This window comes from Jaculus jaculus, chromosome 15 (genome assembly GCF_020740685.1).
Source record: "Jaculus jaculus isolate mJacJac1 chromosome 15, mJacJac1.mat.Y.cur, whole genome shotgun sequence".
Lineage (NCBI taxonomy): Eukaryota > Metazoa > Chordata > Mammalia > Rodentia > Dipodidae > Jaculus > Jaculus jaculus.
The window spans coordinates 33307209-33328795 of record NC_059116.1 but is presented as its reverse complement, the minus strand read 5'-3'; the positions used below and the strand labels follow the sequence as shown (position 1 = coordinate 33328795).

The 21587-nt window shown below is 50.4% G+C and overlaps 1 protein-coding gene across 3 annotated transcripts; it reads left to right on the top strand.

Annotated features, from left to right (window-relative positions):
* Positions 1 to 1060: 1060 nt before the first annotated feature.
* On the top strand, positions 1061 to 21133 carry Polrmt (RNA polymerase mitochondrial). Of its 3 annotated transcripts, XM_045135086.1 has the most exons (22): positions 1061 to 1157; positions 1958 to 2056; positions 5274 to 5836; positions 14809 to 14939; positions 15554 to 15740; positions 16388 to 16537; positions 16663 to 16827; positions 16905 to 17075; positions 17183 to 17407; positions 17540 to 17968; positions 17999 to 18328; positions 18647 to 18769; positions 18991 to 19113; positions 19224 to 19403; positions 19623 to 19709; positions 19790 to 19903; positions 19998 to 20050; positions 20138 to 20236; positions 20510 to 20582; positions 20694 to 20785; positions 20864 to 20940; positions 21021 to 21133. In XM_045135086.1, the coding sequence occupies exons 1-22, from the start codon at positions 1070 to 1072 to the stop codon at positions 21068 to 21070; spliced, it is 3609 nt and encodes a 1202-aa protein (XP_044991021.1). In that variant the 5' UTR covers positions 1061 to 1069; the 3' UTR covers positions 21071 to 21133. The 3 variants fall into 3 exon arrangements, with proteins under 3 accessions (XP_044991021.1, XP_044991020.1, XP_012803431.2); XM_045135085.1 differs by having other exon boundaries at positions 17540 to 18328; positions 20141 to 20236; XM_012947977.2 differs by having other exon boundaries at positions 17540 to 18328.
* The last annotated feature ends 454 nt before the right edge of the window (positions 21134 to 21587 follow it).

Below are 21587 nucleotides of genomic sequence, written 5' to 3'. Positions count from 1 at the left end.
CTTAGCAGTTAAGTGCTTGTCTGTGAAGCCTAAGGACCCCAGTTTGAAGCTGGATTCCCTAGGACCCACGTAAGCCAGATGCACAAGAAGGCACATGTGTCTGGAGTTAGTTTGCAGTGGCTGGAGGTCCTACTGCGCCCATTCTCTCTCTCTGCTTCTTTCTCTGTCACTCTCAAATAAATAAATAATAAAAAAAGAGAAAAAACAAAAATCTCTTTGCATCTATGAAGACTAGGCAAGGACTCTCCCTCACCACTTCACAGTATTGCCTCTTTGAGACAGGGTCTCATGTGGCCTAGCCTAGAACTCCTGATCCCACTGCATCTATTTCCCAAAGGGTGGGATTATAGGTGAGATCAGGCACATTCAGGGTGGCACAGCTTTAGACACGAGCTGGGATTACAGATGAACCCAATTACACCCAGTTCAATGGTCAGCACTTGCTCCGAGTTCATCCCCCAACATTGCAAAAACAAACAAACAAATAAACGGGAGGATGCCTGCCTTGATTACAGAGCGAGTTCAAGACGGATCAAGTCATTTTAGCGAGTCCCTGTCTCAAAATAAAGATAAAGGGCTGCGAGTGTGGTGGTGCACTCCTGTCATCCCAGCATTTAGGAGGTGGAGGCAGGAGAGTTCAAAGTCATCCTCAGCTGCATAGGGAGCGGATACAGGAAACTGAAACAAACAAACGGATTCAGATAAGCAAGCACAGAACCGATGAACGGACTCAAATAGATCAATACCAAATAAATAAATGGCTGGGATTGTAGTACACTTCTCTGGCATCTCGAGGACCGGTCACCCTACAGTGTCACTGGAAAAACACAGGGCGGGGTCCAGATCTTCCCCAAGAAGCCCACGGACGCACGGTCGTTGGCATAGCAACCCCTCCAGCGGAGGGAAGAACTTGAGCCCTTTCGCCGCCACACTGCGTTACCATTTCGGAGTTGTAGTTTTTTCGGCTCACTTCCGGCTTGGGTCAACCCTTCGCGGCCTCCGTTGGTCCCGGAACGACGGCTTCCGGCAGGCGGCGCGCGCGCATGCGCCGTGCGCGCGTCCCTCCAGCATGGCGCTGTGCTGGGGTCGCGGCGCGGCGGGACTCAGCCGGGCGCTTCGCTCCTCCGGCTGCGCGCGGCCCGTGGCCGAGGAGAGAGGTAACGCGGGGTCGTGTGACGCTGTGACCCCTGCCCTTGCGGCCCTGGGTGCAGCCACCTCCAACCTTTGCCCTTTGACCTGTAGATTCCGAGGAGACCACCGCGGGGACGGTCCACTTTCACTTTTTTTAAAAATAGATTTTTATACTTATTTGAGAGAGGGAGAGGGGGGAGAAAGAAAGAGTGCAGAAATGAACTCCAGATGCATGCGGCACCTGTGTATCTGGGTAACGTTGGTCCTGGGGAATCGAACCTGGGTCCTTTGGCTTTGCCGGCAAACGCCTAAACCGCTAAGCCATCCCTTCAGCCCGACCTTTGACTCTTGCTCTTTATTGGAGTCCTCTGACCCCCGGTGGGGACTAGGACTGTAGACCTTGAATTCTTGGGTGCTTTTCGTTGGGAAACGTTCGTGGTGGACCCTGCACCACAATTTCCTTAGCATGTGTGTCCCCCTCTGTTGTTGAACCCTTGCATTCCTTTCGACTTCACCTGTTTGATTTTTGAATCTCATCATGTTCTCCAGGCTGGACTCAAACTCACCACCCCACTTCCTCAGCCTCCCGAGGGCTGGAATCACAACCCTCTGCCACCACACCCCACTGTCCTTTGTCCTTTGATGCCACGATTTGTTTGTTTTGGGGTGGGAGGTTGAGGCAGGGGCTCATTCCAACCCAGACTGGACTAAATGTCACCACAATCCTGCCTTAGCCTCCAGAGTGCTGGAATCACAGGTGTGAGCCGCCACATGCAGGGTGATGACGATGTTTCTGCCACCGTAGCCTCCTTTTCTTTCTCTCCAGGAACCCTTGGTGGCCTCTGGGGCTCCAGAAGGAACTCAACCGCCAGACCCTGTGAGCATGACCGCAGGAAGGACTGGGGCCTCGCTGAGCTGCTGGAGGGTAAGCCAAGTTCCTGGGTGTGGGTGGAAACTTCTGAGCTGGGGTCGTGCAGCTGGTTGCCTACAGTGACTTTATGAAGAGGGAATGGGCTCCTCACTCTCACTGTGCAGTAGTGACACTGAGGCTTTGTGCAAAACGTGGTCCCCAGGGTTGGCTGAGTGACACCCACTGACTAGGTGGTAGGTTGGTTTAGTGCTACCCACACCCCACATGTGATCTGGTGGGTCCCAGGTTGCCGCTGGTAGCTCTTTTGATTCCCCCCTTCTGGTCTTCACAACACTACCAGGGAGACCCTAAGTTAGGACTGGAGAGGGGCCCAAGGCTGCCTCTCAGAATCTACCTTTCAGAGACGTGGGAGATGGCTCAGTGGGTAAGGCACTTGCTTGCAGAGCTTGTCAGTTCAGGTTTGATTTCCCAGTGTACCCACATAAAGCCAGATGCACAAAATGGCACATGGATTTGGAGTTTGTTTGCAGTGGCAAGAGGACCTGGCACACCCATTCTCATTCGCTCCTCCCTCACCCCCACTTGCAAATAAATAGAACTACTTTTACAAGCCTGCCATGGTGGCTATATACGCCTTTAATCCCAGCACTCTGGAAGTAGGAGTATCGTTGTGAGTTCAAGACTAGCCTGAAACTACAGCATGAATTCCAGGTTAGTCTAGGCTAGAGTGAGACTGTACCTTGAAAAAAACAACAAAAAAACTCCTGGGGCCGGGCTTGATGGCGCACACCTTTAATCTCAGCACTTGCGAGGCAGAGGTAGGAGGATTGCCATGAGTTCGAGGCCATCCTGAGACTACATAGTTAACTCTAGGTCAGCCTGTACTGGAGTGAAACCCTGCCTCGAAAAACCAAAAATAACCTGTTTTCCAGCGTTGGACAATCCAAAATAAGTGCCCAGTGAAGCCCAGGCCCTGTGTGGCAGAGATGAGTGGGTGGTTTTGTATCCTTGCCCTGGTTCTGGCCACTCATTCCTTCCTGGTCTCATGTTTCTATCCTGACCTTTGGCTTGTCTAGGTGGCAGCTTGGGAGGGCAGAGGAACTACAGAACGAACTGGGTGATATAGAAAAGTTGCACATGGCAAGGTAGAGTCCTGTGCAGTGGCTGCTTCCTGCCTAGATCCACCCTCTAGCCAGAGAAAGCTCTAGAGACTTAAGCCACATCCCTAACCATCCAGTTTTGTTCTCTCATGAGCAGAGTAAACTCGCCCTACCATGACCTGGAATTCACTATCTAGTCTCAGGCTGGCCTCAAACTCACAGAGATCCTCCTATCCCTCTCTCCCAAGTGGTAAAATTAAAGGCATGAGCCACCATGCCTGAATAAAAATATTTATAAGAGTTGGAGAGATGGCTTAGTGGTTAAGGCTTTTGCCTGCAAAGCCAAAGAACCTCAATTTGATTTCCCCAGGACCCACCTAGTCACGTGTCTGGAGTTTGCAGTGGCTGGAGGCCCTGGCACACCCCATTCTCTCTCTCTCTCTCTCTCTCTCTCTGTGTTTGTGTGTGTATCTGCCTCTTTCTCTCTCACACTCTCAAATAAATAAATAAATAAATTTTTAAGTAGAAAGAGAAAGAAAGGGGGAGAGAGAGAAACAATGGACATGTTAGGGCCTCCAGGAACTGCAAATACACTCTAGATGCATGCACCACTTTGTGCATCTGACTTTACATGTGTACTGGAGAATTGAACCCTAGATGGCAGGTTTTGCAAGGAAGTGTCTTTAACCTCTGAGCCATCTCTCCAGCCTCTCTGTTTAGTTTTTTCAAGACAAAGTCTCATCCTAGCCTAGGCTGACCTGGAACTCAATGATTCTACTACCCCAGCCTCCTGAGTGCTGGGATAAAATGTGTGCGCCACCCTACTCAACTTGAAAATGCACGTTTGATCAGCTTCTTTTGGGCAGTGAGCTACAGAGCTGTTGGCTGTGAGTATAACCAGTAAAATGTATTAATTAGGGTGTTTTACGTACTAGAAGAAAGAAAGAAATTTTTTGGCCAGGCATGTTGATGCACACTTTCTTTTTTTTGGAGGTAGAGTCTAACTGTAGCCCAGGCTGACCTGGAATTCACTATGTAGTCTCAGGGTAGCCTCTAACTCATGGTGATCCTTTTACCTCTGCCCCCGAGTACTGGGATTAAATAGTGCACCACCATGCCCAGCTTGATTTTGAGTTTTTGAGGTAGGGTCTCACTCTAGCCCAGGCTGACCTGAAATTCACTATGTAGTCCCAGGCTGGCCTTGAAATCACAACAATCCTCCTACCTCTGCCTCCTGAGTGCTGGAATTAAAAGGCATGTGCCACCACACCCAGCTTTAGTGCACACTTTTTTTTTTTTTTTTTTTTTTTCCGAGGTAGGGTCTCACTCTAGCTCAGGCTGACCTGGAATTCACTATGGAGTCTAAGGTTGGCCTCAGAGTCATGGTGATCCTCTGCCTCTGCCTCCTGAGTGCTGGGATTAAAGACGTGCCCCACCACGCCCGGCTAGGTGCACATTTTTTAAAAAATATATTTATTTATTTATTTTAGGTAGGGTCTCACTGAAGCTCAGGCTGACCTGGAATTCTCTATGTAGTCTCAGGGTGGCCTAGAACTCCTGGTGATAATCCTACCACTTATTTATTTATTGAGGGGGGGGTGGAGAGAGAGAGAGAATGGGTGCGCCAGGGCCTCCAGCCACTACAAACGAACTCCAGCTGCATTCTCCACCTTGTTCATCTGGCTTATATGGGTCCTGGGGAATCAAACCTGGGTTGTTTGGCTTTGCAAGCAGGCACCTTAACTAAGCCATCTCTTCAACCCTTGGTGCACATTTTTAATCCCAGCACTTGGAAGGCAGAAGTAGGAGAATCACTGTAAGTTCGAGACCAGCTTGGGAATACAGAGTGAGATCCAGGTCAACTTAGGCTAGAGTGAGACCCTTCCTTGAAACAATAATGCAAAGAAAGAAAGAAACACAGTGCAGGTGTACATATGGACATTGGTTAGGTGTCTGGTCTAATGGAGAGTGCTGCATGTTCAGAGGTCCTGAGATGAGACCACAGAATCCTCCAGGCTAGGTGGAGTAAAGTAGGAGCGGTGAGTAGGAGGTGATAGTCTCCTGGAGAGGTTTGGTAGGTATAGCCAAGGCTGCTGTGACAGGTGTAATGTGATGTGGAGGCACAGCTGTGGGCAGCCCCCATCTGGTCTTGACATCTCCTTTGCCCGCAGTGCTGGAGGCCCGGGTGCAGCAGCTGCAGGCTGAGAGCGGGTCTGGCTCCGAGGCTGTGGGGAAGCAGCTTCAAGTGTCTCGGCCAGCGGAGCACTTTGCCCGCTGGGCCAAGAAGTTGCACAAGGACCACCTGGAACTACAGGTCCGAAGGCAGCGGCTGGAGAGGAAGCTGAAGGCAGCTTCCCTGAAGGTACAGCCCCGGCCCCTGCTGCGTGTGGAGCCTCAGCTTCAGAACTCACGTCTGGCTAGCTGCTTACAGGAGCCCCACAGGAATGCCTGGGAGGAGCTGCTGGCCCGGGCTCTGCAGGAGGTCCCACAGAAGCTGAGCTGCGAGGGGGCCTTGGAGGTGCACACGCCAGCGCAGGCGGGGGAGCTGGACGAGCTGGAGTCGGAGTTGTGGACGCTGCAGCAGAAGCTCCTGTTCTTCTTCAAGGGCTGCCTGGCCAGTGGCCACCTGCCTCTTGCTCACCACGTGCTGGTCAGCCACCACAGCCGGCCCCGGAAGCAGCTGCAGCTCACCCTGGCCATGTACAATACAGTGATGCTCGGCTGGGCTCGCCAGGTGAGGACCTGCTGTCTTTGTCTGTGAGTTGCGGGCCAGATGAAGGGCAAATGCTTGGCCCCTGAGGCCCAAATTCACGTTCTCCATCTTGCACCTTCATCAACTCTTTGGGATGTTTGGATGGAAGTCACAATGCCCTTAATGGAAACTTTGGAAATATTAAAAAATGACACAGAGTCCTATGTCCCCAGAGGGCTTTTGAACCAGCACAGAATCTGTTCCAGTGACCCCAGACCCCACCCCCCAGGATAGGTCCTGTGTTCCAGGAAGCGTCAACTTGCTCTTGAGGTTGCATTAGGGGGAGGCCAGGGTGCCTGAATATGCCTTTGTCCATTGGTTTCCTTTTCACTCTGAGCATGGCTGCAGCTGTGTCCCATGTCTGTAGGTTTTCTTTTCTTTCTTTCTTTTTTTATTTTTTATTTTTTATTTTGAAGTAGGGTCTCACTGTAGCTCAGCCTGACCTGGAATTCACTATGTAGTCTCAGGGTGGCCTTGAACTCACGGCGATCCTTCTACCTCTGCCTCCCAAGTGCTGGGATTAAAGGTGTGCACCACCACGCCCGGCTTTATGCCCAGCTTTTATTTTAAATATATTTATTAAGTCGAGAGAGAGAAAGAGGTAGACAGTGACAGAATGGGCATACTAGGACCTCTAGCCACTGTAAACAAACTCCAGATATATGCATTTCCTTGTGCATCTGGCTTTACATGGGTACTGGAGAATCAAAGCTTTTGGCTTTGCTGCCAAGCACCTTCACTGCTAAGCCATCTCTCCAGCCTTATTTGAGAGGAGAGTGAGAATAGGTGAACCAGTGCCTCTTGTTGCTGCAAATAAACTCCAGATGCATGAGCCACTTTGTGTCTCTGGATTTATGTCAGTACCAGGGAACTGAACCTGGGATGGTAGGCTTTGCAAGCAAGCACCTTTAATTACTGAGCCATCTCCAATCCTTTGTTGGTGTTTTGAGGCAAACAGCCATGAGCAGCTGAGGAAGATGCAAGATCCCATGTTGGTAGCACAGCCTTCCAGCTCAGGAAATAGGAAGAGGAGGTAGATGCACAGTGTGGGGCTGGAGACATGGCTTAGTGGTTAAGGCCCTTGCCAGCAAAGCCAAAGGACCAAGGTTGATTCCACCGTACTCACATAAATCCAGATGCACAAGGTGGTGCATGCATCTGGAGTTTTTTTTTTTAATGTATTATTATTATTTTTTTATTGACAGCTTCCATAATTGTAGAAATAGCCCATGGTAATTCGCTCCCTCTCCCCACTTTCCCCTTTGAAACTCAACTCTCCATCATACACCCCTTACCCCTCTCAGTCACTTATTTTGATGTTATCTTTTCCTCCTATTATGATGGTCTTGTGCAGGTAGTGTCAGGCACTGTGGGATCATGGATATCCAGGCCATTTTGTGTCTGGAGGAGCACATTGTAAGGAGTCCTACCCTTCCTTTGGCTCTTACATTCCTTCTACCTCTTTTGCAATGAATCATGAGCCTTGGAAGATGTGATAGAGATATTTCAGTGTTGAGCACTCCTCTGTCACTTGTCAGAACCATGGTGACTTCTGAGTCATCTCAAAGTCACTGCCATCTGAAAAAGAGAAGGTTCTCTAACCAAAAGTGAGAATAGCATTAATATATGGGTATGAACATTAAGAGAAGTGCTTATTGGGCAGTTTGGTGAGCATAGCATATACATTAGGCAGACAGCAGCAGATGTTACACCCTAGGGCTCATGTAGATTTTCAGTATCAGGGATGTATTCCCTCCCATGGAGTGGGCCTCAGTCCAATTATAGGGCAGTTGGTTTCCCTCATAACAAATGTTCCACTATTGCACACATTGGCTCATTTGGCCTGGCTGGCCAAATACCAGGCTTGCAATGTCCACTGTTGAATACTGGTCTTTGATCCATTTGGACTTAATTCTTGGGCATGGAGGATCTATTTTCATCCTTCTATAGATACATATCCAGTTTTCCAGTGCCATTTGCTGAAGCGACTCTCTTTTTTTTCCAGTGAGTATTTTTGTCATATTTGCCAAAGATCAGTTGGCTGTAGCTACCCGGACTTACATCTGGGTCCTCTGTTCTGTTCCATTGATCTACATGTCTGTCTTTGTGCCAGTACCATGCTGTTTTTGTTACTAGGGCTCTGTAGTATAGGTTAAAATCAGGTATGGTGATATCACCAGCCTTATTTTTGTTGCTCAAAATTGTTTTAGATATCCGAAGGTTTTTTGCTTCCAAAAGAATTTTTGTCTCATTTTTTTATTTCCTTGAAGAATGGCATTGAAATTTTGATGGTGGTTGCATTAATTGTGTAGATTGCTTTTGGTAAGATTGCCATTTTCACAATATTGATTCTTCCAATCCAAGAACAAGGGATGTCTTTCCATTTTCTTTTTCTTTTGGTTTTCCAAGGTAGGGTCTCACCCTGGCACAGGCTAACCTGGAATTAACTATGTTATCTAAGAGTGGCCTTGAACACACAGTGATCTTCCTACCTCTGCTTCCCAAGTGCTGGGATTAAAGGTGTGTGCCAACACGCCCAGCTACCAATACTTTTCACTGTCTTGTTTTTATTTTTATTTTTTGGTTTTTCAAGGTAGGGTCTCACTCTAGTCCAGACTGTCCTGGAATTCACTATGGAGTCTCAGGGTGGCCTCGAACTCACAGCGATCCTCCTACCTCTGCCTCCTGAGTGCTGGGATTAAAGGCGTGCACCACCACGCCCTGCTGTCTTTCCATTTTCTACTGTCTTCTGCAGTTTCTGTCTTGAGTCCTTTAAAGTTTTCATTGTAGAGATCCTTCACTTCCTTGTTTAGGTTTATTCTAAAGTACTTTATTATTATTATTATTTGGATGCAATTGTGAATGATTATTATTATTATTATTATTATTTGGATGAATTGTGAATCAGGAGTGATTCTCTGATTTCATCTTCTGCGTGTTTGTTATTAGCATATAGGAAGGCTACTGATTTCTGTGTGTGTGTTTTGTATCCTGCTACATTGCTATAAGTGTTTATCAGCTCTAACACTTTGCTGGTAGTCTTTAGGGTCCTTTACCTATAGAATCATATCATCTGAAGATAATGATAACTGATAACTTGATCTCTTCCAACTTGTATCCCTTTTTTTTTTTTTTTTTTTTTGGTTTTCTGAGGTAGGGTCTTACTCTAGCTCAGGCTGACCTAGAATTCACTATGTAGTCTCAGGCTGGCCTTGAACTCTGGTAAATCCTACCTCTGCCTCCCGAGTGCTAGGATTAAAGGTTTCTGCCACCACACCTGGTCCAGTTTGTATCCCTTTTATGTGTGTTTCTTGCCTTATTGCTGTAGCTAAGACTTCTAGTACTATATTAAATAAAAGTGGGGACAGTGGACACCCTTGTCTTGTTCCTGATTTTAGTGGAAAAGCTTCAAGCTTTTCTCCATTTAGTATTATGTTGGCTGTAGGCTTGTCATAAGTAGTCTTTATTATATTGAGATATGTTCCTTCTGTTCCCAGTTTTTGTAGGACTTTTATCATGAAGGGATATTGGATTTTGTTAAATGTTTTTTCTGCATCTAATGAGATGATCATGTAATTTTTGTTGTTCAGTCCATTTATATAATGTATTACATTTATCAATTCGTATTATATGTTGAGCCATCCCTGCATCTTGGGGATAAAGCCTACTTGATCAGGGTGGATGATCTTTCTGATATATTCTGTATTCTGTTTGCTGTTTGCCAGTATTTTGTTGAGAATTTTTGCCTCTATGTTCATGAGGAAGATTGGTCTGTAATTTTCTTTTTCTGTTCTGTCTTTGTCTGGGTTTGGTATCAGGATGATGCTCTTTGTAGAAGAGTTTGGTAGGATTCCTTCCTTTTCTGTTTGAGAAACATTGGTATTAGTTCTTTCATGAAGATCGAGTAAAATTCACCTGTGAATCCATCTAGGCCTGGACTTTTTTATTTTTTTTATTTTTTTGAGGTAGGGTCTCTGGTCCAGGCTGACCTGGAATTCACTATGTAGTCTCAGCGTGGCCTCGAACTCATGGCAATCCTCCTACCTCTACCTCCCAAGAGCTGGGATTAAAGGTGTGCTCCACCATGCCCTCCTGGCCTGGACTTCTTTTGGTTGGGAGTTTGTTTTTTTTTTTTTTTTTTTTTAAATAACTACTTGAATCTCCATTCTTGTTTTAGGTCTATTTAATCTCATCTTGATTTAATTTTGGTAGGTCATATAAATCAAAGAAATCATTTCTTTCAGATTTTCAAACTTAATGGAGTATATGTTCTTATAGTACAACCCTATGATTTTTTTTTTTCAAGGTAGGGTCTCACTCTAGCTCAAGCTGACCTGGAATTCACTTTGTATTCTCAGGGTGGCCTTGAACTCACAGCAGTCCTCCTACCTCTGCTTCCTGAGTGCTGGGAATAAAGGCATGCGCCACCACGCCCGGCATCCCTATGATTTTTTTCATTTCTCTGGTATCTGTTGTGATGGTGCCTTTTTCCAGGCCATTTTGTGTTTGGAGGAGCATGTTGTAAGGAGTCCTACCCTTCCTTTGGCTCCTCTTACATTCTTTCCACCATCTCTTCTGCAATGACCCTGAGCCTTGGACTATGTGATAGATATTTCAGTGCTAAGCACTCCTCTGTCACTTCTCAGCACATTGGTCACTGCCACCTGAAAAAGAAAAGGTTCTCTAACCAAAAGTGAGAGTAGCATTAATATATGGGTATGAACATTAAGAGAAGTGCTGACTGGGCATTTTGGTGAGCATAGCATATACATTTAGCCAGACAGCAGCAGACATTACACTCCAAGGGTTCATGACTATCCCTGTTGTAGGTTTTTAGTTTCAAGGATGTATTCCCTCCCACGGAGCAGGCCTCCAGTCAAAATTAGAGAACGGTTGGTTTTCCCCATAACAGATGTGGCACGATTGCATTTGTTGGCTCATTTGCCCTGGCTGACCAAATGTAAGGCCTTGCAGTGTCTACTGTTGAGTATCTCCACTGATGATTTCTCTCTCTCATGAACTGCATGCAGCATAGCTTTTTCCAGCTTTCTGTCAGCTGCATGCAGAGGTTTTCAGCTCAGCTCCAGCATGATTTCTCAGTGACCTTGCAGCCCAAGCATGTGGAGTCTTCAGCAATAGGGTCTTACCATCTGTTCCTGGTGGGAAACCAAGGGCTTCAGCAATGGCCTATCATGTTTTGGGGGTATCAGTGACCTCCTTGTCCCACAATTCACTGGACGGTATCCCATCTCTGGTACTGAACCTTGAATTCTTATGTTTGATCTTTTTTTTTTTCTTTTTAAATTTTTTTGTTTTTATTTATTTATTTGAGAGTGACAGACAGATAGGAGGAGGCAGATAGAGACACAGAGAATGGGCACGCCAGGGCCTCCATCTACTACAAACTCCAGACGCGTGCTCCCCCTTGTGCATCTGGCTAACGTTGGTCCTGGGGAGTCAAGCCTCGAACCAGGGTCCTTAGGCTTCACAGGCAAGCACTTAACCACTAAGCCATCTCTCCAGCCCTGTTTGGTCTTTTCATAGTTTCCCAAATATCTTGAAATTTCTATTCATGCCTGCCTATTAGTTTGTCTTTCTCTTTGTTAGATTGTATTAGATCTGCTAGTTGGTCTTCTAGTTTAGATATTCTGTTCTCTCCATCCATTCTACTGCTGAGACTTTCTAGAGTTTATTTGACTTACTATGTTTTTATTTTCTTTTTCTTTTTTTGTTTTTCAGGGTAGGGTCTACTTTAGCCCAGGCTGACCTGGAATTCACTGTGTAGTCTCAGGGTGGCCTCGAACTCACGGCAATCCTTCTACCTCTGCCTCCCAAGGGCTGGGATTTCCACCACACCCGGCTGACTTACTGTATTTTTCATTGCTAGTATTTCTGACTGGTTTTTCTTTATTATTTCTAATTTCCTTATTCATGTCTGTATTGACCTCCTTATTTCATTAAATTGGCTTCCTGTGTTGTCTTTAATGCCTTTGATTTCCTCTTTGATTTCTTTGAGATATTTATAATCATTCTTTTGAAATTTCTTAGGCATTTCATTTAAATTAGTCTCACTGGAGGTCATTTCTGATGAACTTATAATTTTTGGTGGATTTATATTGTCTTGATTTTTTGTGTTTCTTGCATTATAATGTAGAAATTTTTGCATCTTGGATTAATTTAATGCTTGGGTTTTCTAATTATCTGCATTATTATTAGATGTATCAATCAATCTGATGTTACATATCTTCAGGGCAGGAGTTTAAGGTGCTAGGTGTGGCTCTCTCTCTTTTTTTTTTCCAAGGTAGGTTTCATTCTAGCCCAGGCTGACCTGGAATTCACTATGTAGTCTCAGGGTGGCCTGGAACTCACAGCAATCCTCCTACTTCTGCCTCCTAAGTGCTGGGATTAAAGGCATGCACCACCACACCCACCTCTAGGTGTAGCTCTTAAAAGACTCTTAAGAGTAACCATGAAAGTGCCCCTAGGTGTTGGGTTTGTTTGTTATGAGAGTATTCTAAGTAGGCTGGGTGAAACAAAGTACAGGCAAATTCTAAAATTTAACTGAATAATATACACATTCAATGAAAACCAGCATAGAATATTTATGCAAGAATAGGTTATGACAAATAGATCCTCTGTCAAAGTCCCTAAAGATGTGTGTTTGCCCCACACCCTTAATCCTGTTTATTGGGAGGCTGAGATTTCTGGTCTGTAGAGGGTTCCAAGGTCAGCTTGTGACTGAGTGAGCCCCTGCCTCAGCTAACAACAGAAGAGGAGACAAAGGTAATATAAATCAGGAAGCAGCAAATGACAAGCCCAAAATATTGCTTATTTAAGTAAGAATAGGCAGTCTGACCATCTATCAGATTTAACACATGATTTACCCTGACATGGAAGGTGCAACCAGCACTTCCAATACAAGCCTATGTACCAGGCTCTTTTGACGGGCACTGACCTGTTATAAGCGCAGTTACCTTTTGGGATGGCTTTGGCCTCAGTTATGATGCGCGTCCACTTGGGTTCAGGTAGGCTGGCTGGGTCAGTATGTCAGTGCTCTAATCACTGGTGCTGGGTGCTGTGTTTGGTGGCTGAAGTTCTTCCGCTGGTCCTCACGATCCTCTTCCTAACAAGCTGCTTTGTTGGTCCCGGCCATCCCCCTCTTCATTTTTCTTGAGTTTGCAAGGAGACTGGTGTGAGTGGAAAATCCCCTCCCCTGCCTCTTTCCTGTGGCTCAGGCCAAGCCTGGTGGCCGTGTGAACCTAATGCCACCGCTGCTGGAGCCGCTTTTGCCTGCTTCTGTGGTCTCTCGATGCTCTGGGTCTCTCCTACCTCTCTGCTGTGGTTGATAATTTCTTAGACACCTTCACTTTTTAGTAGAAGAGTGTATTTTGCTGGTTTCTTTCTTTTTTTTTCTCCCCTAGGCTGCTTTGGTGTAGTTCCTGTGCTGCCATCTTAACCAGAAGTCTGTGTCTGGAGTTCTTTTGCACTGTCTAGAGGTCCTGGCATATCATTCTCTCTCACGCTTGCACATGTGCAAATGAATAAAATATTTAAAAAAATAAACATAGTGAGAGATGGCTTAGCAGTTAAGATGCTTGCCTGTGAAGCCTAAGGACCCAGGTTTGACTCCCCAGTACCCATGTAAGCCAGACGCACAAAGTAGCACATGCTTCTACAGTTCATTTGCAGTGCAGTGACATGGGGCCCTGGTGTGCTCGTTCTCTGTGTATATGCCGCTTTCTCTCTCAAATAACATAAAACAAATAAAAATCAAAACAGCCGGGCATGGTGGCACACACCTTTAATCCCAGCACTTGAGAGGCAGAAGTAGGAGGATCGTCATGAGTTCAAGGCCATATGAAACTACATAGTGAATTCCAGGTCAGCCTGGGCTAGAGTGAGACCCTACCTCAGAGAATCAACCAACCAACCAAACAAACAACAACAAGAAAAAAACACCACCAAGGTGTGTGGACAAGAGGGAGTCTAGTGACATGGGCCAGGCCTAGTGGCATAGGCCTGTCCTCCTAGTACTCAGAAGGTTAAGACAGGAGGATTGCCATGAGATTGCGGTTAGCCTCGGTTGCAGAGCGTTTGCTTTTTCCAGGTAGGGTCTCGCTCTATCCCAAGCTGACCTTGAATTCACTATGTAGTCTCAGGATGGCCTTGAACCCACTGCATCCTGGGTGCTAAGATTAAAGGTGTGGCCACCATGCCTGGGTTGTTTTGTTTTGTTTTGTTTTTTCAGCATAGGCCCTTGCCCTATCCCAGGCTGACCTGGAATTCACTCTGTAGTCTCAGGATGGCCTCAAAATCCCAGCAATCCTCCTACCTCTGCCCCCTGAGTGCTGGGATTGAAATTAAAAGTGTGTCCCTCTATGCCTGGCTCTTTGTCTCAAATTTTCCCCCAAAGTAAAACAAATCAAAAATACAAAGCGGGACTTGAGAGATGGTTTAGCACTTAAGATGCTTGCCTGCAATACAAAAGGACACAGGTTCAATTCTCCAGGTCCCATGTAAGCCAGATGCACATGGTGGCACATGCATCTGGAGTTCATTTTCAGTAGCTAGAGGCCCTGGTGTGCCCATTTCTTACACACACACACTCTTTCTCCATCTGTCTATAATAACTAAATAAATTTTTAAAAAAATCTTTAAAAAATTACAAAGCCAGGCATGGTGGTGCACACCTTTAATCCCAATACTTGGGCAGCAGAGGTAGGAGGATCACAGTGAGTTCGAGGACACCCTGAGACTACATAGTGAATTCCAGGTCAGCCTGGACTAAAGCAAGACCCTACCTCAAAAAATAAAAAATAAATAAAGACAAGCCCCTTGGCCACTTGGGACCTGGTCCCCTCTGAGTCACTACTACAGGGGAGGGGTCTTCAGGGAGCAGAAAAATGGGGACCCCTGTGATATCCTCAATGCTCACCCTGCCTGGGTATTGACAGGGTTCCCTCAAGGAGCTGGTGTATGTGTTCTTCATGCTGAAGGACTCTGGCCTTACCCCAGACCTGTTGTCCTACGCGTCTGCACTGCAGTGTATGGGGCGGCGGGACCAGGATACCCACACCATCAGAAGGTAGGTATCATGGGGCTGGAGAGATGCCTCAGCAGTTAGGGCACTTGACTGTGAAGCCTAAGGACCCAGGTTCAATTCCCCAGTACCCATGTGAGCCAGGGACATAAGGTGGTGCATGCATTTGGAGTTCATTTGCAGTGGCTGGAAGCCCTGGTGGGCTCATTCTCTTTATCTCCCTCTAACTCTCTCAAATAAGTAATTGCTAGCACTTGGGAGGCAGAGGTAGAAGAATCACTGAGTTTGGGGCTATCCTGGGCTAGAGTAAGACCGCACCTTGAAAAAAACAACAAAAAAAGTAAATAAAAAATTGGGGGGAGGCTGGGGAAATGGCTTAGTGGTTAAGAAGTTTGCCTGTGAAGCCTAAGGACCCCGGTTCGATTCCTCAGGACCCATGTAAGCCAGATGCACAAGTGGGCACATGCGTCTGGAGTTTATTTGCAGTGGCTGGAGACCCTAGCGTGCCCATTCTCTGTTTCTTGCTTTCTCTCTCTCTTTCAAATAAATAAAGAACTAAAATATTAAAAAAACATAAGTAAACGGTAGGTATCAAGTGAGAGGTGGCCCCACCTTTCCAGAAAGCCAGCTCCAGATCTCTGTGTGTGTGTGGCCCATAGGTGCCTGGACCAGATGGTCCATGATGGGCTACAGCCGACCCAGATCTTTACAGATCTGCCCCTGCTGGAGGAGGAACGGGCTGCCATCCTGAGAGCCGTGGTTAAGGCGAAGCCCACCTTCAGCCTTCCACCACAGCCCTCACCCCAGGTCAACACCTCTGAGCTGCTCAGGGAGGTCTACTCCAAGGTGAGTCCTAGGGAACGTGGCAGGTATCCTGTGAGGCCTCCACCCTTCCTGGCTACCACACCAACCCCATGTTCTTCCCTTCCTATGGCAGCAAGGTTGATCATACAGAGCCTGGAAGTGCCTGAGGACAGTTAGGAGCTGGGGGAGGGTGGTGGCTCAAGGATTGCCTTTGAGATATAATTCAGGTCCACTACATAAACCATGTGCGTGATGAAGGTTAGTACAGTCAGATACCAAAATCCACTTCCAGTCCCTGGATTCGCTTGTTCTGGATCTTTTCCTCTCATAGTCCCACAGTGTGGGTGTGTGCCTTTTGGTCTGGCTCTCTTGCTGAGCCCGATGTCTTCAAGGTCCCTCCATGCTGTGGTGTGTGGCAGAGCTTCACTCCTGTCTTGGCTGGGCAGTGTCCAGTGCGTGGGTGAAGCATGCTGTGTGTACATTGTTCCAGGATGCTGGGCTAGTCGGCTGGTGGAGGTTGTGTGACTGAGCATGTACACTCCTTTTTAGTTCTCCATGCTCTGGTTTTGTTTTTACTTTGGGGCGGGGTGCATGCTCACACAGTTGCAGTGGGAGCCACATTGCAGGGTCTCGGCCTCTGCTGTATCCGCTTCTCATGTTTCATCCTCATTACCTGCTGTGCCCTTCAGGATGAGCCGGTGTCCTACCCAAAGATGTCCCTGCCCCTGGAGACTCTGAAGGGCTTCTTCCAGCAGCAGCTACAGGTTGAGCTGACCAACAACATCAGCGTCCAGTCAGTGGACAAGGCCCCACAGCTGACCAAGGAGGTCCTCAAAGCAGTAAGCTCAAGGCAAAGGCAGGCCTGCACTCTCCCTCAGCCTTAGGCCCAGTGATGCCAGTCCCGAGGGCCCTGTGAGTGTGTACAGGGGACCCTGAGCTTGCAGCATTGACTGCTCCCCCACAGCGCAAGACCCTGGAGACTCTGCGTGAGCAGTGGAAAGTGGAACTTCTCCGCGTGCTGCAGGAGACCAAGACCAGGCTGGCTCGGGAAGCTCGTAGTGGCCGGCCCTCGCTCTACCCCTTCCTGTGCCTGCTTGAGGATCGGGAGCTGGTGGATTTGCTACTGCAGGTGTGTCTATGGCCCAGGGACCCCGGGACAGTAAGGGCACTGGTGGCAAGGCTGCCTGATGGTCACCTCTGCCTCAGGCCCTGCATGCGCTGCCTGCCCAGGGCGAGTCCCTCATCCACTTGGCCCATGACGTGGGTCTGCAGACCTTCAACCGGCACTCAATGAAGCAGAGGCAGCTCAGCCACCAAGTGAAGGAGCTAGAGCAGCGCTACTTCCAGTATCTTCAGCTGTTGGCCTCGGACACCCAGGTGAGGGGCAGGCAGGGCCATCCCCTCCCCTAGAACCACTCTGCTGTTCCTGGCTGCCTAACTCCATCTGAGCTTGTCACAGCTCCCCTGACCAACCCTCTCTGCAGGTAGAGACTCCCTACCTGCCAAGGCAATACTGGGAGGCGCTGGGCCCACCTGAACCGCCACTACAGTCGCCCTGGCCAATGCGCCTGCTGCTGGAGCTGGGGAACCAGCTGACCGAGCTGCTTGTGCAGGCTGTGCAGATGCCACGCAGCCTGGTGGCACCCCAGGGCTCCTGCCGGCTCATCCCAGTGCTATACCATGTCTACTCCTTCCGCAGTTTTCGCCAGGTGAGTGGGGTACCCTGCTGTGGAGCAGGCACCATTCCCCTTCCGGTGTGTGGGACACCTTTGCAGAGATCAGCAGGTCCAGGTCTTCCTTTCCATGCTGGGGTGGCTGACAGCCTGTCCTTTCTTGCTCAGATTGGTATCCTGAAACCACATCCTGCGTTCACGCAGCTGCTAGCCACTGCGGCAGAGCCCACGCTGATCTTTGAGGCCAAGGACATGCCAATGCTGTGCCCCCCACTTCCCTGGACCTCGCCGCATGCGGGTGCCTTCTTGCTGAGCTCCACCAAGCTCATGCGGGCAGTGGAGGGCACCCGACAGCACCAGCGCCTGCTGGAGTGCTGCCCACCTGCCCAGCTGCACGGTGCCCTGGACACACTCACGCAGCTGGGCAACTGTGCCTGGCGCGTCAACGGACGCGTTCTGGACCTGGTTCTCCAGGTCTTCAGGGACAAGGGCAGTGTGCACCTTGGCGTGCCCCCTCCTGCCTCTGAGGCCCCACAGCCTCCAGAGTTACCTTTGCCACCTGATACTCCACCTGCGCGCAAGGCTGAAGTGCGGCGCGAACTCGTGCGCTGCCTGAAGGTGGCGCGTGAGATGCACAGCCTTCGGGCAGATGCACTCTACCGGCTGTCACTGGCGCAACACCTGCGTGACCATGTCTTCTGGCTGCCCCACAACATGGACTTCCGTGGCCGCACCTACCCATGCCCGCCACACTTCAACCACCTGGGAAGTGACCTGGCACGAGCGCTGCTGCGCTTTGCCGAGGGCAAACCACTGGGCCCACGTGGTTTGGACTGGCTCAAGATCCACCTAGTCAACCTCACTGGGCTCCGTAAACGAGACTCGCTGCAGAACCGTCTGGCCTTTGCCAATGAGGTCATGGATGACATCCTGGACTCAGCCGATCGGCCCATGACGGTAGGACAGCAGGCTCCTGTGAGCAGAGGTGTTCCACCAGCCCCACTCCTTAGCCTGGTTGTTTGTATATCTGCTTTCTCTGTTTTTGTTTTTCGAGGTAGGATGTCACTCTAGCCCAGGCTGACCTGGAATTCACTAGTCTCAGGGTGGCCTTGAACTCATGGCAACTCTCCTACCTCTGCCTCCTGAGTGCTGGGATTAAAGGCGTGCACCACCGTGCCCAGCTTGCTTTCTCTCTCTGTCTCTCCCTGCCCTGACTCACATTCTTCCTTGACCTCATGTCCCCTGAGCCTGGGTCTGAAGCTATACCCTCTGTAGGGCCGGAAGTGGTGGATGAAGGCCGATGAGCCCTGGCAGACCCTGGCCTGCTGCATGGAGGTGGCAGAGGCTGTAAGATCCTCTGACCCAGCCACCTTTCTCTCCCACCTGCCGGTTCACCAAGTAAGCACAGGTGGGCCCTGTTGGAGGTGCGCCCCTAGGATTGGATGTCTCCAAAGTGTGGGTATCATGTGGGACTCCCAGGCGAACCAGGGTGCTTTGCTGTGTAGCTAGACGGCACACCCCCTTGCCTCTCCCCTCCCCCCTTTGGAGATGTGCAGTTGGGGGAGGGCTCATTTTGAGCACAGCTGTAGCCTTGGCTCATGTGCGCCCCCTTTGGCCAGGACGGTTCCTGCAATGGCTTGCAGCATTACGCAGCCCTGGGCCGGGACAGCGCCGGTGCCAGCTCGGTCAACTTGCTGCCTTCGGATCTGCCACAGGACGTGTACAGCGAGGTGGCGGCCCAGGTAGGTGTGGTGGTGGGGGGGGTCCCCGCTTCTGTCCCTCCTTGCCCTGCGGGAGTCCCTGGGGTAAAGTCATGGGCTGCTCTGGGCACTGACTCCCACCCCTACCCCAGGTGGAGGTATTCCGCAGACAGGACGCCGAGCAGGGCGTGCGCGTGGCCCAGGTGCTTGAAGGCTTCATCAGCCGCAAAGTGGTGAAGCAGACGGTGATGACTGTGGTTTATGGGGTTACGCGCTATGGAGGGCGCCTGCAGATTGCCAAGCGCCTGCGCGAGCTCAGCGACTTCCCTCAGGTGCGGCTGTGTTCCCTTGCCAAGGCTCCTCGGGGGCTGGCCTTCCCCTCCTTTCTGAGCCGGGGGTCTCCTCCTCGCACAGGATCTCGGTTTCTCCTGAAAATCGGGTGGGGTGTGAGCAGCACAGGGCTGTGGGCTCTGTGGCTCGCAGGCAGTGAGAGAGGGTCCAACTGCCAGTCACACCGCCCATTGGTGTTGGCTCCTCCCCCCCACCCACAGGAGTTCGTCTGGGAGGCCTCCCACTACCTGGTCTGCCAGGTCTTCCAGAGCCTGCAGGAGATGTTCTCCAGCACTCGCGCCATCCAGGTGCGTCCCCTCCCTAGCCCAGCCCCTCTCAGTCCCTCAGCTCCCCTTCCTGAACTGACCCCTGTCCTTGCTACCCATAGCACTGGCTGACCCAGAGCGCCCGCCTCATCTCCCAAGCTGGCTGGGCCGTGGAATGGGTCACGCCCCTGGGGGTCCCTGTCATCCAGCCCTACCACCACAATGCCAAGTTCCAGGTATGTGGATTCTGTCCCCTTGCTCGCCCTCTGCCTCCCCCCCCCCCCCCCCGCCCATGAAACAGGACTCAGCAGCTCCTCCCCCACCCTGCAGATGAAAGGCGGGCTCCAGACAATCACCTGCGCCAGCAACCATGACACCAACCAGTGAGCTTTGGGGAGAGGCCCGAGGGGAGAAGGTGGGGAGGGGGCAGGGATCTGAAGAGCGCTGGGTGGCAGCATGCTTATCCACAGAAGGCCTAACACTGTGAAGCAGAAGAACGGCTTCCCTCCCAACTTCATCCACTCGCTGGACTCCTCGCACATGATGCTGACGGCCCTGCACTGCTACAGGTGCGTCTTTGGAAGTGGCCCTCAGCCAAGTCGTACCAGGGTAGGGCTGGGTGGAGACCTGAAAGGATTTCCACACAGCAGGGCTTCAACGCCATATAAGCTCTACCAGGTGTGAAGGGGGACTTGGGGTCTGTCCTTGGATCAGGCACCCTGAAGCAGTGTGGATCTTTGCGTATGGTGGGGCTCGCACTGCTATGGGGGTCCCCCACCTGCGCGGAGAGTGCAGCGTCATGAGTCTGGCCAGCTGCCTCCTCACCAGAGGTCTCCACACAGGAAGGGCCTCACCTTCGTCTCTGTGCACGACTGCTTCTGGACCCACGCGGCTGACATCTCAGTCATGAACGAGGTGTGCCCAGTCCCCATCCTCGAGAACCCCACGGAGATGATGGGGTCCTGCCCTTAAGCCCTGGTCACCCATGGGCAACGCTTGACCCTGGCGCCCCACCGCTCTTTTCAGGTGTGCCGGGAGCAGTTTGTGCGTCTGCACAGCCAGCCCATCCTGGAAGATCTGGCCAAGTTCCTGGTACAGCGCTACTGCTCCGGCCTCAGGTGAATCCCCAGGGAAGCCATGGTGCCCTTCCCACCCCCACTCGCACTGCCCATGCCTCACCTTTGCTCTGCCTGCAGTCCCAGGCCCCAGAAGGCTGTGGAGCCTGCCCTGTTTGCCAAGCTGCTGGGGACTCTGCAAGCAGTGCCCAAGACAGGTAAGGAGAAAGCAATGGTGTGTGCCCCCATGGATTCCAGCCCCCTCTTTCCCCTCGCTTCAGCTGTGTCCCTTCCACAGGCGCCTTAGACCTGGAGCAGGTGAAGAGATCAACCTACTTCTTCAGCTAACTTGGCCACTATACGCCCAGCACCCTGTCCATAGTGTAAATAAAGATCTGTTACCACCCACTCGAACCATCGCTTTCTTGGGTTGTGCGCACCACCAAGCAATGAGACGCGGCGCGCTGGGCGCCAATGCTGTCGTTTATTGCGCGGAATGGGCTGTGGGTTAATGGGGCATAGGGGCCGCGGTGGGCACTGCTGCCTCCACTCGTCAGTACATTCATGGTGATGGCGGGGACCCCGGCCTCGCCCCCATACTGGCGCGGCCCGGACGCCTGTCCCTAGGTGCTGGGTGCCTGCTCCAGGGAAGTGACCGCTGACGTGTGGACAGGGGCCGAGCCGGTTATTGCGTGAGCGCGACGGGGGCAGCGGAAAGCCGGCAGGCCGAGTATTGCACATGGAACCAGAATCCTCCTATGACTGCGCTCGCGGGGCGGGCGGCTCCACGGCCAGGTCCTCGGCCAGGGCCCAGGCCTTCCGCTTTCACAGTTGGGGGAACTGAGGCACCGAGGTGAAGGAGCCC